This window comes from Phoca vitulina, unplaced genomic scaffold, assembly GCF_004348235.1.
Source record: "Phoca vitulina isolate PV1807 unplaced genomic scaffold, GSC_HSeal_1.0 scaffold5, whole genome shotgun sequence".
Taxonomy (NCBI): domain Eukaryota; kingdom Metazoa; phylum Chordata; class Mammalia; order Carnivora; family Phocidae; genus Phoca; species Phoca vitulina.
In genome coordinates, this window is record NW_022589708.1 from 1,539,552 (window position 1) to 1,553,767 (window position 14,216).

At 60.4% G+C, this 14,216-nt stretch overlaps 1 protein-coding gene and 1 long non-coding RNA gene across 4 annotated transcripts in view; both read right to left on the minus strand.

The window, feature by feature from the left end:
• The window catches only part of LOC116631457, a 636,051-nt gene that overhangs the window by 101,218 nt on the left and 520,617 nt on the right, over positions 1-14,216 (minus strand). The gene's annotated exons all lie outside the window — the stretch shown is intronic.
• On the minus strand, positions 436-2,142 carry SOX1 (SRY-box transcription factor 1). Its single transcript, XM_032402599.1, has one exon. The coding sequence runs from the start codon at positions 1,618-1,620 to the stop codon at positions 436-438; it is 1,185 nt and encodes a 394-aa protein (XP_032258490.1). The 5' UTR covers positions 1,621-2,142.

Here is a 14,216-nt window from a genome sequence, read left to right on the forward strand (position 1 = left end):
CCTTACTACATCGATAACAAATGAGAACAGCTCCCCGGCACCGGGTCTAGGGTAACCGAAGGCGTCAGGAAGCGATGCAGGGTGCGAGTGGGCGCGCCGGCCGGGCTAGAAAAGTTGGAGTCGCCTCTCACTTGGTTTGGTCTTTGTCCCCTCGAGCAAAGAAAACGCCTTCTGCCTCCTCCGTGAATGATAAATACTGTACAAAAAGTCTCCAGAAAACACCGAAGTCAGTGTAGACCGCAGGCTGTGTGCGCGCCTGGCGGTCCCCAGGAGCTCCCGGAAAGGGGAGGTGGGGGCGCGGGTCACCCGCATCGGTCGCCAGTGTTTTCCTCTTTACAAGAACGTGGAAACGTCTGTACAAAAGCCAGGCCGCCCGGGCGGGCCGCGCGCTCCTCCTCGCGCGTCGTGGGCGCGGGCCGCAGTGTCCCCGCGTCCCTAAATGTGCGTCAGGGGCACCGTGCCGTTGACGCCCGCGCCCGCGCCCTGGTAGTGCTGCGGCAGCGAGTGCAGCCGGCTCTGCGCCGCCGCCGCCGCGGCTGCCGCGGGGTCGCCGCTCTCGCCGGCGGGCAAGTACATGCTGATCATCTCGCGCAGGTCCCCGGGGCACGGCGCCCGCGAGTGCGCCGGGGCGGGAGGGCTGCCGCTCGGCTCGGACTTGACGAGCGAGCCCAGCGCGCCCAGGGCGCCCGACGACGCGGCCGCCGCCGCCGCCGCCGCCGCCACGGCCGAGTTCTGGTGCGCGCCGCCCGCGGCGGCGGCGGCGGCGGCCGCGGCGCCGTAGGGGAGGCCGCCGTAGCCCGAGGGCGAGGCGCTCATGTAGCCCTGCGAGTTGGAGATGGGGCTGTACTGCAGCGCGCCCATGTCGTAGCGGTGCATGGGCTGCGGGTTGTGCGGGTGCGCGTGCGGGTGGTGCGGGTGCGGGTGCGCCGGGTGCGCGTGCGGGTGCGCGCCCCCCGCGCCCGGGTGCTGCCCGTAGGCCAGCTGCGCCTCCTGCATCATGGCCGCGGCCGCCGCCGCCGCCGCCACCGAGCCGGGGTAGGCGCCGTTGGCCCAGCCGTTGACGTGCGCGTAGCCGCCGCCCGCCGCGCCGCCGGGGCTCTCGAGGCGCTGGCCCACGGCCGCCGCGCCCACACCCACGCCCACGCCCATGGCCACGGCCGCGCCGCCGCCGCCCGCGCCGGCCGCCAGCAGCCCGCCGGCCAGCGAGTACTTGTCCTTCTTGAGCAGCGTCTTGGTCTTGCGGCGCGGCCGGTACTTGTAATCCGGGTGCTCCTTCATGTGCAGCGCGCGCAGCCGCTTGGCCTCGTCGATGAACGGCCGCTTCTCGGCCTCGGACATGACCTTCCACTCGGCGCCCAGGCGCTTGCTGATCTCCGAGTTGTGCATCTTGGGGTTCTCCTGGGCCATCTTGCGCCGCTGCCCGCGGGACCACACCATGAAGGCGTTCATGGGCCGCTTGACCCGGTCCTGGTTGGCCTTGGCGACCCCGCCGCCGCCGCCGCCCCCGCCGCCCCCGCCGCCCCCGCCGCCGCCGCCCGCCCCGGCCGGGCCCGACAGGTTCGTGGGGGCCTGGGCGCCGCCAGGCGAGTGCAGGTCGGTCTCCATCATCATGCTGTACATCGGGGCGGCCCGCGGGTTCACCGGCACCGCGCGGGGAGGGCCGGGAGCATAGACGGCCGGGGGTGGAGGATGGAGAGGGGCTCAGTGGAACAGGGCGAGACGTGGGGAGGGGGTTGAAGTCCTACCGGAGAGAAGGACGGGGCAGGCGGAAGCAACGACGACAGAACAAGAGGCGAAAACACACGCACTCAGCGCAGGTCCGGCTCACAGGTGCAAAGTTTCTCCTCGTGCTCAAACCACTTGCCGGAGAGGGCGATGGCCGGGGTCGCCGCCGCCGCCGCCGCCGCAGCCCTGTCGCCTCGGCGGAGCGGTGCAAACAGGTGCAGTGGTGGCCAAGTTGCAGCTCCACTTGTCGGGACGCGAGCGGTGCGCGGGGCCTGGCCGGGGGCTCTCTGCCTCCTCTTCGCCGGCCGCCGCCGCGCGCTGCCGCCTTCCTCCTGCACTGGGTCCTCGGCGGCCTCCAACTCCGGGGCTGCAACTTCTAGCAGCGCGGCGCGCCGCGTGCGCTGGGCATGTGCCGGTCCCAGGTGCCCGGGGGGAGCGAGGCGCCGAGGGGGGCGCGGAGGGGGGCCGTTGGGGAGGGGGGCAGGGGGCAGCGCTGGGAGCGCAGGCGCGCGGAGAGGGCCTGCGAGCGGGGCCGCCGAGCCCGGGACTGGCTGCCCACTGCCTGCCCGAGGCCGTGCGCTCGGAGCGGAGGCGCACGCGGGGCCGGCGGCGCGCGGGGCCCAGCAGCCATACGCCGGGCCCGGGCTGCCATTAAATGAGCGCACCGCGGCCAATGGGAGCCGGCGGCGGCGGTGATTTGCATGGCGCGCTGGCGACTGACGTGGGGAGGGAGTAGATGCTCGGGGCGCGGGCGGCGGGGCGGGAGGAGGGGAGGAAGGAGGGGGAGCAGGGGCAGGAAGGAGGGGGAAGGAGGCCTGGGAGGGGGCACAGCCACGCTGCTTCCTGAGCGCGCGCGGCGGCGGCAAACCCCGAGCTCGCCCTCCTCGCCTCTCCCGCCCGCGCGCTCCGAACGATTAAGGTTGGGTTTAAAAGCGGAGACGAAGAAAAGAATCGTTCGGGGCGGGAGGAAGAGCGGTAGGAGGGGCGGGGGGGTGGGGTGGGGATACAGCCTGGAGCCTTGTTTAAACGAGTGCAGCGAAGACCCAGCTTCTCTGCACCCCCGCCGGCCAACTCTGCGCTTGCTGGGGAGGGGAAAGTTGGGACCGTGGCGAGAACCTCACCCCCCGCAGGCCCCGAGGCCTGGGAGGGACAGGCGCGCCCTCCGGAGCCGGAGGTAGTGGGGGGCGTCTGAGACCCGCAACTCGAAAGCCCCCCACGGGTTCTTCTATGAGACCCTCCCAGGGATACCTGCTCCGCCGCCGCGTGTGAGAAGTTCTCCAGTGCCCCCTCTCGTAGGAAGGCCTTCCCATCCAGGCCCTAAGAACCCCCCCCCGGGGGGGGGGGGCGTTTTGTCCGACTTGGCTCCATTGCTGCTTTTAGCATCAGCCCTGAACTTTTTTTTTTTTTTTTTTGAGGGTCTTCTAATGAGCTTGGGGGTTATAGGCTCGTACTCTTCTCAATTTAGCTTTTTCCTCCTAAAAAGAAATTGCTAGGGAGCTCGGAAAGAAGATCTATCTGGAATTTAGTAGCAACTCAACAACAGTTGAAAAAGTTTGTTTAAATCGCAAAAGAATGATGGATCCCACGCTCTTCTGGAGCGAATCTTCCAGCATTTGTTTGCCCAAGAACTGTGAAAACTGTGTGAAAGGAGTAGGGCCCACTGGACACCGAACGGGGAAAATGGGGCCTCACGACTAAGCAGCAAGTGCCGTTTTCCTACATTATGCGAACGAAAGGCCTGGTTCTTGGGAGGAGGAAGGCCCCACCTGCGGTTATAATTCCTAAACTTTAAAGTGTCTTCCAGTTGGGGACGCACAAGAGATTTCCAAACCCAATCTCAAAGCCCCCACCATCGCCCTCACGCTACTGTTTCCGTCCGAACGATGAGCAAGTGGCCCAAAGACTTCCTGCAAAGAGTCCGTTGAGCCCCAGCATCCCTCATGCGTACTCCACGCGGGCGCCCGTGTAGACCGCAGAGGGAGGTGCTTAGGGGACTGCGGGTGGGTAAAGCCGAGCCTAAGCAAAGCGGCGTGACTGACCGTCCCGTAGTGGAAGTAAACGTGTAAGGATGAGGGTGGCCCTGAGCGTGCTAATACGGATGTTTAAGTATGCTGGGTAGTGACTACGTGACACCTTACCCCCCACCCCCCCATTTAAAAAAAAATTCTGAGGTTGTGAATATCCTGACCCTATTGCTTGTCCATGGTGCAGGGATCCTCCTTTCCCTCTTCTCAATTACTATGATTGTTACTGTAGCCTTTTTGTTACTATTTCAAGGTTGCTACGGTATGCAGTGCAACAGCAAATTGGTCCCTGCAGATTGAACTGCTTCCGTTTCAGGCCATTCAGCGTTTCATAGTGAACTCATCAAATAATACATAATTATATTAGAAAGGAAACGTCATTTTGTATTTAATTTTTCACTAAAGATCTAGGTTATAAACTTGGTTTTCAACTACCTTCTCATTTCATCAATCCAGTTTGTTAAACCTTTTGATTTGTTGTATGCGCTACCTCCAAATATCAGTTACATTGTGAGTAAACAAAAAAAGAACAAGAATATTGTTTAAGGATGCTACAGCCCCGTTTTTCTTTTGATAATTTAGGAGGCGATGGGTGTGCAGTGAAATCCAGTGTGTTATGGAAAGTCAGCAAGACTGAAATAAAGGAAATGGTTTACAAATTATAAACTATATTATCCACTTAGCAATTGAAAGATTTCTTTTCCTCTGCTTTTCAATTTAGATTTTAAACTAAATAGCCTAAGACCCCCTGAAAATGCTTTGTGTGAGTCAGGCTTGGCACATTATTTTCCATATCAATGGAGCAATTTATTTTATAAACACCCTGCACTCCAGTTAGCATTGCAGGAATGCTTTATGCTTTGGGGAACTTGGATAGCCGACTTTGAAACGGTCTGGTTTCTTTCTACCATAGTCCTGAAAATTGTTTCCAAATACGATGTTACCCTTGTTTTCCAGAGCCTCTAAATAGGAGGTAAATGGTTTAGCCTTGTGTGAGATCATGCTAGTGCTTAGCGTTCAGGGCGCTCTCCATAAGCCCTTTTTAGTGACGAGATGTTCCCTGGGCCCAGGCGGGTGCACACTCTCTGGGTGCCCACGTGCAGAAGCATTAAACCAGAGCCGCAGGTGTAACTTGTTGCCAAGCGATAGATGATTGGCAGCAGTCGCCTGTGCCAATTAGGCAGTGGCAGGGCGGTGAGTGCCAGACCTCTCCGTGCCTTCCATCCTGGCATGGAGGCTGAGGAGCGTTGTATCACCTCCTGCCGTAATGGCTTTTGGGAGCCTCAATTGCTTGCTCCTTCTGACCCCTCTCCCCAGTGGCTCTTTAAAAGGAGAGGAAACGGTCCAAAAACCAGTTTGAAGAACACCTCCTCTCCCCAGTTTTGTTACTCCCTCCCATGCCCCACCAGGTTGGCAGGGGCCTCCTTCACACTGAGGGCTTCTCCAAGGTTGGGCACTGAGGGGTTTGAAGACAGACTACACTATTTCCCCGTGATGTCAGGGCCCAGGCCCTGACTGAGGGATTCCTTTGCTGTTGATTGACCACATTGGCTCTTTGGCTTCTCAGAGACTTCATCGTATCTCTCCGCTCAAAATGCCAAAATGAAGATCAACTCGGAAATATGGATAAGTAAAGATACTTCCCGTTCTTTTATTTAACTTGTGGGCATGATCTGAAAGGAAATTCACATCCAAGCCTCCTCAGAGGAAATGATACACACACATATGCTTATGTATGCATATGTGTGTACACACAGAATATATGTGCATACGTGTATATATGTGTGTGTATACATGCTGAGTACATACACATGAATATATGCATACATAAACATACATGTGTTCAGGCAGGATAGATGCATGTGTGTACATAGGTGTATAAACATACCGAATATATGCATATATATGTGTGTGATGTATTTAGGCAATTATACAAAAGCCCTTGACTCTCAAATAAATAGATCTCTGGACTTCTAACACCATTAGCGTAAACTGTTTTTGTGGAGTAACTAAAACTTTTGGCTCTGGCTTTTCCCCCCTCCCTGTGGTTGTGCTTAGGAGAAATCCCGGGAGCAGAGAGGGTCACTGTGCACAGAATCCCCTGTAGATTGCCCCTAGCACTCTTTAAAGGAGAGCTACCTTTCAGGCACCTAGAGGTGACTTTCCGTACCAGCGCCAGTCTAAAGCTCCAAGCAAGTGGAGAGATGGGCAGGTCAGGAGTTGGGGGGTTGGTGAAAGGTCACCGTAGGGGAGCCGCGAAGCCTAAAAACGCCTGTCTGAGGCGGCCTTGGCGCAGCCGGCCCGTCCTGGGCACACCCGCCCGGGGGATGCGCGCAGACCGCCGGCCGCTGCCCGCCCACAGCTGAGCTCCCGCGGCTTCCGGGACGCGTGGACAACCGAGGCCCTGCGTAGACGCCTCCGTGCACCGCCCGGGGCGCAGCCTTGCAGGTCTGGTGTCGCCCCAAAGGGCTCAGACCAGAGTCCAGAGAGGCAAATCCTGAGGGAGGGATTCAAGGCCGGATTTGGGGAGAGAAAAAAGTGATCGGGGAAGGAGAGCGAGCGGGGAGGAGGAGAATGCGGCAGAGCGAGCGAGCGCGGGCGAGGAGAAGAGGGAAGACCCGGAGGCCGCTCAGGCCCTCGAGGTCGTCTCTGCCGACAGGAGGCGCAGGCCGAGGAGAGGCGGGAGGGACGGCGGCGCCGGCGGGCGCCGCTGGAGGGGGACAGCGCCGGGAGGGCGGCGGCGGAGGCCGCGTTTCCCCCCTGCCCGGAGCCGCGGGAGCGCGAGCCGCGATCGCCGTCTGCTGGCCGCCGCCGCCCTCGCCGCCTCGCGGAGCTGCCGGCCTCCGGCCCCCGCTCTCCGCCGCCGCGCCCGGTTCCCGGCTCCGGCAGCCTGCGCGCCGCTCCAGGGCTCGGCGCGCGCCTTCGGGGCTTTTCGAGCCGGGGTGCGCGGGGGAAGGCTGGGGGGCGCTTGTCTGTCCCGGATCCCCGGGCGCCCTCGGGCCCCCTCCGCGCCCTGACCCTGCTAACTTGGCCCGTTGTTCCCAAACAAAGCCAACCGAGCCAAAGTAGCACAAAAGTTTCTTTGTGGATTTTTTTCTTTCTTTTAAAGGGGAAAAAACTAGTCATGGAAGAGGGGAAAGAAGAAGGAGAAGAAAAAGAACCGCTCGTAGGGCATCTGTGCCATTTAGGGGGAGCAACAGAGCAGGGGACCCGTGCCGCGGCCCTGGGCGCGCAGGTCCGCCGTCCGCTCCTTCCGCTGGGAGCGCCCGGGTGTGGAGGGCTGCGCCTGCCGCGTCTGCAGGAGAGGGCGAGTAAAGCCCTTCCCCTCGAAAGCGAGCGCGGCTTTCTTCCCAGCCGTCAGTGTGGGGGCCCGTAAATTCACACTGAAGAGCAAGCACCCGTGTGTGTGTGCGTGCGTGTGTGCTGCTTTGTGCCTCCTAGCTCTCCGGGTGAAAGCATTTGGAGAATCTCTGGGAGCTTTCGAGTAGGGGCTCACCCTGTGAGCAGTACTCACACATATAATTCAAATTTCACAGCTGACCTGCTCTGAAAACCTCAATCAGCTTCTAATTGAAGGGAAAACAAAATATTGCTTCCCTACAGCAGAGCTAACGATTTAATCATTATATCAGACATTATAGCTTTTAATTAGGCTAATGCTGATACTGTATGGAAAGAGATAATTCAACACAGTTCTTGATGAATTCTGTAATTGGGTTAACGGCAGAGCTGTTGGGGGAGAGACGTCAATATTCAAGCTGCGTGTGTAGCCACCAGGTTTATGAATGAGAGAGAGAAGACAAGGGGAGGGAAACACTGGGACCCGAGGGGAGCCTCGCGCCCTCGGCCCGGGCGGAGCTGCGGGCGCTCGGGAGGGAGGGCGGCGGGCCGGGCGCGAAGCTGGGCGGCCGCGGGGTGCCAGGCCTCCTGGGCCTCGCCGCCCGCGAGCGCGGGCTCCTCCTGCCGCTCGGCCCGCCCGGCCCTTCTGTGGGAAACCTTCCCCCCAGAATCTCGGCCACCTGCCCCGTACGCTTGGACGCTGGCGTCCCCTCGAGGGGGCCCCCACTCAGCCCCCAGACCAGTGAGGCGGAGAGCCGGGCCGAGCGCAGCTCCGGCGCGCACTGGTGCTGGGCGGCCTTTAAAGCCGCGACGGGCTCTGCCCGGGCTCCCACCCCTCGCCCGCGCGGGCCGCCAGCCGGGAGGGCCCAGCGTCCCCGGCCCAGGGCCGCCGACGCCGGGGGGCACGGCCCGCTGCCCGCATTCTCGTGTCCACACCGATTAACAGCCTGGCGAGCGAGCGGCTCGGGTGAGGACCCGGCCTAGTGCCCCGCGGCCTGGCGGGGTGGGCCTGGGCCAAGCCGGGGCCGCAGGCGGAGCTTGACCAGAGGCCGCCGGCCCCGCGTCCCCGGCCTCGACGGGTCCCTGGAAGCCCTGCGAGGAAGCCGGGAAGGCGACGGCCGCCAGACGCGCGTGCGGAGAGCGAGCTGGGCCGGGGGGGGGCGGGGGGCGTCGGCGCCCCTCCCCTCCGCGCCCGCCTGCCCCGGTGGCCCGCGGTGGCCACTGCGCCGTCCCGCCTGTCCTCCCGGGGGCGCGTGCGGCCCAGAGCCGAGGCCGGGCTGGAAGAGCCCCCCGCCTCGCAGGACCCGCCAAAGTCGTGCTCAAGTCCGCGGATCCGCACAGCTGACCGACGGCGCCGGAGCCTGGGAGTTTGAGGAGAGAATGCCGGCGCCTCTAAAATGCGGATGGGCTTTTCTAGGAGGCCACCTGAGTCGCCTTTTCTGCCGTTTTCATCCGAATGACTTCACAGTGTGTTTTTTATGTACTTTTTATATTTCTGCAACACCCCCCACCCCCCGGCAGATTTTGTCTTACTCCTCGGCTTAACTGCCTCACTCAGCGCAACAGTCTCCTCCAAGATAAATCTACTGCATTGTGATTCATCCTTGTCTTATTTTGTCAGTAATTACCACAAAATTAAATGGGTCACTGGTAAAGTTTCATTTACACAAACCCCCATAATTAACAGTTTGAATACACCTTGTTACATTGTACAAAAGTTGTAATTTTCTAACGCGTGTAGGTTTTTATTGGTAAAGAATGCTTGTGTCCCATGTGATAATAAGAACACAAAGCACCTCCTCTGACAGTAGGTGTGTTTGGTTTTCTAAGCTCCTGTAAAGACTCATCAAAGATCAAACTTTCCGGGATGGGGGGAGCTTCCTAACTATTCAAATTAAAATTTGTAGAATGTAAAGATCTGAGAATACAGGACCTCTGCTTGAGCTAACTTCTAAAGCCAAAGTCCTTGGGAGAGGCAAGCAGCCCCTGCAGGTGAACGACAGGGCCAGCAGGTCTGGCTGCCGAGGTTCCTTTCTGCAGAGCTGAGAACCGCTCTTTCAAGCCGCGGCAGCGACCCCACCGGGTCCAGGCGACGCCAGGTGAGCCGGTGACCAGGGGCGTTTGCAGGAAAGAGCTGCGGGGAGCAGGAGAGAGCCCTGTATCACATTCTCTCATTAGCCCCACATAGAAAAGGCATCACTCACAAGAGGAGACAAGTCATAAGGAATTTCTAATGAAAAGAAATAAAGTGAAATCAGAGATGCTTTTTCTTACAGGCCATCCCTGTTATTGCAAATTAGATTAGCTACACAGGCTTCAATATCAACATGACACGGGGTTCACAGGAGTGAAAGGACCATCCACTCCAATCTCTCCTTTCATCGAAGCGTCTCACATAAATTACATCTTGTCCTTTAATACACTTTTCAGTGAGATTAAAACATCACTTTGACACAATTTCAAGCCTTTCAGTTTCGTGTGTTGCTTACTCCAGAAAACTGCAAACACAGAAGTAGGTCCGCTGAGATCTTCCAGCCGTGGAATTGGGCTCCAAAGCTCGCACCACTGCCTTGCGCTCTGACCTAAGAGAGGGCCCACTGGCTGCACTGGAATGCTGGTTATCTTACCTGGCGGGGACAGACACCAGCTGTCCTCAGAGGGGAAATCCGATTTCCCTCCCGCGGGGTGAAGGCCCGGAGCCGACCTGGCCGTGTGGGCCTTTCTGGAGAGCACACTTGTATTATTCATTTGTCATTATTTGGGGTGGCAGCCTTTGGACAGGAGGGATGGGGAAGGACCTGCAGCAACCCCAAAGCATCCCCAGGGATGCCCCTTCCCCACAGGACGCTAACTACCGTGGGGAGCAGGCACCATGAAAATGAGATGGAGGAGGTTTCGCGGATCAGAGAAACAGCCTTGTTTTAGAGCACCTTTGAACCTTAAATCTTGTGGGCAGTGAGGAAAAAGTGAGTGAACATAGTTTCCTGCAAAACCAGCTAAAGGAAGATTCCCCCCTCTCCAACCATCTGCGGGCGCTGTCTCTCCCTTCAGGGACTGCCTGCTCCTGGACTGGCACCCACCGCTCTGGGGAGTGGCCCCAAAAGGACAAAGGGCCCCACCGGGCAGCAGAGGAGGGGTACTCAGGTTGAAGGGTACGAAGTCTATGCTTGCTTTATATTTTGACTAAAATTGTGTTCAACCCTCAGAACACACAGCCACATTTGCTCCTGGAGGAGAGGCTACTCGCTGCCCACCTTCCCAGGTAGACTGGGTCCTCTGCCAGTGCGCAGGTAGGCTGCCGCCTGGAGCAGAGCCCCAGCACCTCCTTCTGCTGGCGGGCTGGGAGCCCGTGGGCAGCAAGTCTAGCAGCCCACGGTTCGCCCAGGGTCCTCGGAGGGAGGCCTCGCCCTTCGAGCCCAATCCTGTCCCCCATCCCCCAGCCCCTGACCTGCCGACTCCCACGCCTGGCTCGGTCTTTTGCTCCATCCTGTCCAGTAATAAAAAGGACCAGAACTCAAGGCCACCTGGACGTTTTCTGTCGCTTTCAGGGAGCATGCTTGGCATTCTCTGTGTTCGAAAATGCTCAGGCCCAGCTACCCCGCCTGCCTCGCCCTTCCGGGAGAGACGCTGCTCCGAGAAGGAACCCTGGGAGTACCGAGGGGAGGTGGGGTGGGGCGGTATTCCTTGCCCTGTGGATCCCGGCCTTAACCATGGGTCCTCGGCCACAGTAGGGTGTGTCTGGGACAGTGGCCGGCGCAGGGCACTTCTGTGCCCTTGCCACTTCGCTAGCCCCGAGCTGGGTGGGAAAGGGGCCTAGGGAACAAGATCATGGTCCTGGGGTAGATCAGAGCAGGACCCCTCCTTTCCCAACTCCAGCGTAAGGAAAGACCCCGAGCTGGCCGCCTGGACAACACCGCTGCGGTGCTCAGGGCTTTGGGGGTCCCTTGCGCTAACTGGGGGTGCCATCAGGGCAGCCCCCTCCCCCCTCGCGCCCTTGCCCTTCACAAAGGGGCTTCCAGGACGCCAGCCCCTCGCGCTCCGGGAAATCAATGCGGTAAAGCGGGCTTTTAATGGGTTAATTGACTGGCGGCCGCTATCGTGCTCAAACACCTGTTTCTTGCAGGCTGAGGCAGCCAGCCCCGTTCTGTTCCCGGTCGATGGCTGCCAGGCCGGCCCCGCCCGGTCCGTCCATTCCAGCACCGGCCCCAGCCGAAAATCCATTTCACCTTTGAAACTTCGCGACCTTTCCTCTCCGCGGGCGGCTCAAACCTGGGAAATAGGGGCGGAAGCGGGCGGCGGACCCGCGCGGGTGGGGAGGCTCCCGGCTGTGCGCTTGGAGGACCCAGGCGAGCGCCGCGTAGTACCGACCGAGATGCCGAGCGGGAGCGATTTCGCAGGAGGAGGGAGGAAGCGCCGAGGGGGCCTGGGCGCCCGCGTCGGGGTCACCTCCACCGCTCAGCAGGCGGGGCTTCGGGGGACCCCGGACCCCACCTCGGGGCGCGCTCCCCTCGCCGGCGGGATCTAGGCGTTGGCCACGCCCGCGGGGTTCGCGGCCAGGCGCCGGGTGGGTCCGGGCGTTCGCCGCAGGTCAAGGGCTCTCTGTTCATTGGCGTGTGTGTGTGTGTGTGTGTGTGTGTACGTGTGTATTAACACAGTCAAGACCGCGGTCAGTCAAAGTTAAATTGATTCTTTGCCCAAAACACCTCTCACTAAATGGCACACGCTCTACATGTTCATTTTTAAAACGCACTTTGCACCCGCGGCTTTCGTTCTCCGCCCGCCGGGAGCGCACAACCGAGAGCGCGAGCCCGCAGCGCCAAGGCCGAGGGCGCGGAGCCGCGACAAGGGGGCCGCCGCCGCCGCCAGGTCTCCCGCAGAGAGTTGGCCCCGCCGTCCTCCGCCCTCCCCAAAAAAGGGCGACCCAGAGAGAAAGAAGTCTCGGTCCATTGGGCGGCGGCCAATCCCAAAAGCCGAGAAGGAGGGAGGAGGGAACGTACCGCGTAGAAAATGACAAATGCCCCCCCGCCCCGCCCCGGCTCGAGAATAGCCCGCCGCGGTCACCACGGCCACCCACCTGTTCTCTCCCGGGGACGGAAGCCGCGGGGACGCAGTACACGCCTTTCGGGAAGTCGCCGTGGAGACACCGCGCCCCTCCCCGCGCCTTTCACGCCCCCTCCCCAGCCTCGTGCGGCCAGCCGCCCCGCGCAAGTTCAGGCACTTACAGTGAGTTCCTCCTCCCGCGCCGGCGGGTCCCCGCGCTCCGCCCGCCGCACCTGCCGGCCCTGCGCCTCGGGCCCGGGTGGCCCGCCCGCTCCGCGCGCGACGCGCCGCTGCCCGGGGACCCCCGCCGGCCGGCTCCCGGCGGCGCCCGCACCGCAGACGCGGCGCCACGCGCACGCACACTCACACGCGCACACACGCTCCCCGCTCGCACACTCGCTGCACACGCACACGCGGCTCGCCCGCCTCGCGCACACCCTCCCAGACACACACGCTGCGGGCGAGAGAGACAAGAAAATGAAATTTATTATTGATAGGGAAGACTTTAAAGACAATTTCAAGTTATTGTTTCTCTCTGGAAAAAGGGGGATCCCTGCACATAATGAAACGTCTTTTGTGTGGCGCCGAACAATACCAAACAAGTATTCTAATAAATAGCCACTTTTTTGTTCCTACTCGACAGTGAATAGAATTGAGCAGTTGGTTCGCGAGCAGCTGCGACGCCGTTTTGAGCGGGAGGTGGAGCCGCGCCCCCCCGCGCCCCTGCGCCGCGCCCCCGCGCCACTGTCCCCCCCCCGGGCCGCCCGCGCGCCCCTCGTCCTAGGCCCCATCCCTCGGCGCCTCACCCCACCCGGTCCCGGCCTGGCCTCAAAGTCGGGCTCAGCAAAACTGCAGTGACCCGAACCCTTTTCTCCCCGCGCCTCCGCCCCGGGCGCTCGGAAGTCTTTGCCCCCCTCCCCATAAAATAGATGTCACTCCCGTCATCACGCAGGCTTCTGATTTTCGCCTCCAACTGCTCTCCAGCCTCTGAGTGGGAGGATGTCAGGCCTCACCCGCAGTGCGGAGTCCCCTCGGCCGTGTCCTAGGGTTATCAGCGCCGCCCCCTGCTCCCATCCCGCCAAGCCCCAGCCCCAGGCTCGCTGCTCTAGGGGACGGAGCTTCCGCTTTGTTCTCCCGCCCTCCCGGGGGACACCTTGGCCTTGTCCCCCCCCTTCCCTCTCCTACGCACTTCTATGCCCTCCGCACCCCCCAGCTGCTGAACGGAAGACAGTGCCTAAGGATTAGTGTTGGGGACACAAAACTCTCCAGGTAAAAAGTGGCCACGGCCAGGCGGCCTGGCGTTTAGGCTCCGCGGCGGCTGGTGGGGAGCCCTCTGCAGGCAGAGTCCCCGGCCACCCCTTTGGAGGACCCAGCCGCCCTCCCAGGGCCCCGCCACCGGCCGGGCAGAGGAGGAGGACATCTGAGAAGGCTCCTGGGCTGGAGCCACAACTCTGCGCACCCCTCCCCCCACTTCCTCCTCTCTTCTCTGTCCTCTCTTTTCTGTGCTCTCTGTCTCTCTCTGTGTGTCTCTGTCTTCCCTCTACCCCATTCCTCTTCTCTCTCTTCTGTGCTCTCTCTCTCTCTCCAACTGTGTAAAGATGTCAGCACTTGGGACTTAAAACCAGCACCCTCTGATCCTCTCTGGAAATGTATCAAAAGCTAACTGTCTTTCTGAAAATGATCACCCCACATTTTGCCCAAAGGACTGATGACCCCCTCCCACCAGAAGGAAAGCTCTCTACCATTTAAAAAATAAAGAGGTACAAATATAGCGCATAGGAACATCTCATGTGCTTGCTGGCCCCCTCGTGTTCCAGGGAGCAGGACGTGTGTACTTATCTATCTATCTTGGACAAGTGCAGGATAATTTTTTTTTCATTGCTTGCAGCTGCAGTTTTCAGGAGATCCTTCTCTGTCTGGCTCTAATTGTGGAGACAAAAACCCCACATGACTTTTACTCAATGGACCTTAATCTAGAGAAACACTATGTCATTTGCAAATTATTTCTTAATCGGACTAAGCTACTGAGAAGTGCAGGGACAGGAGGTAGTGTTTTGGAAATCGAGGAACAGCTCAGATGTTAGCTGG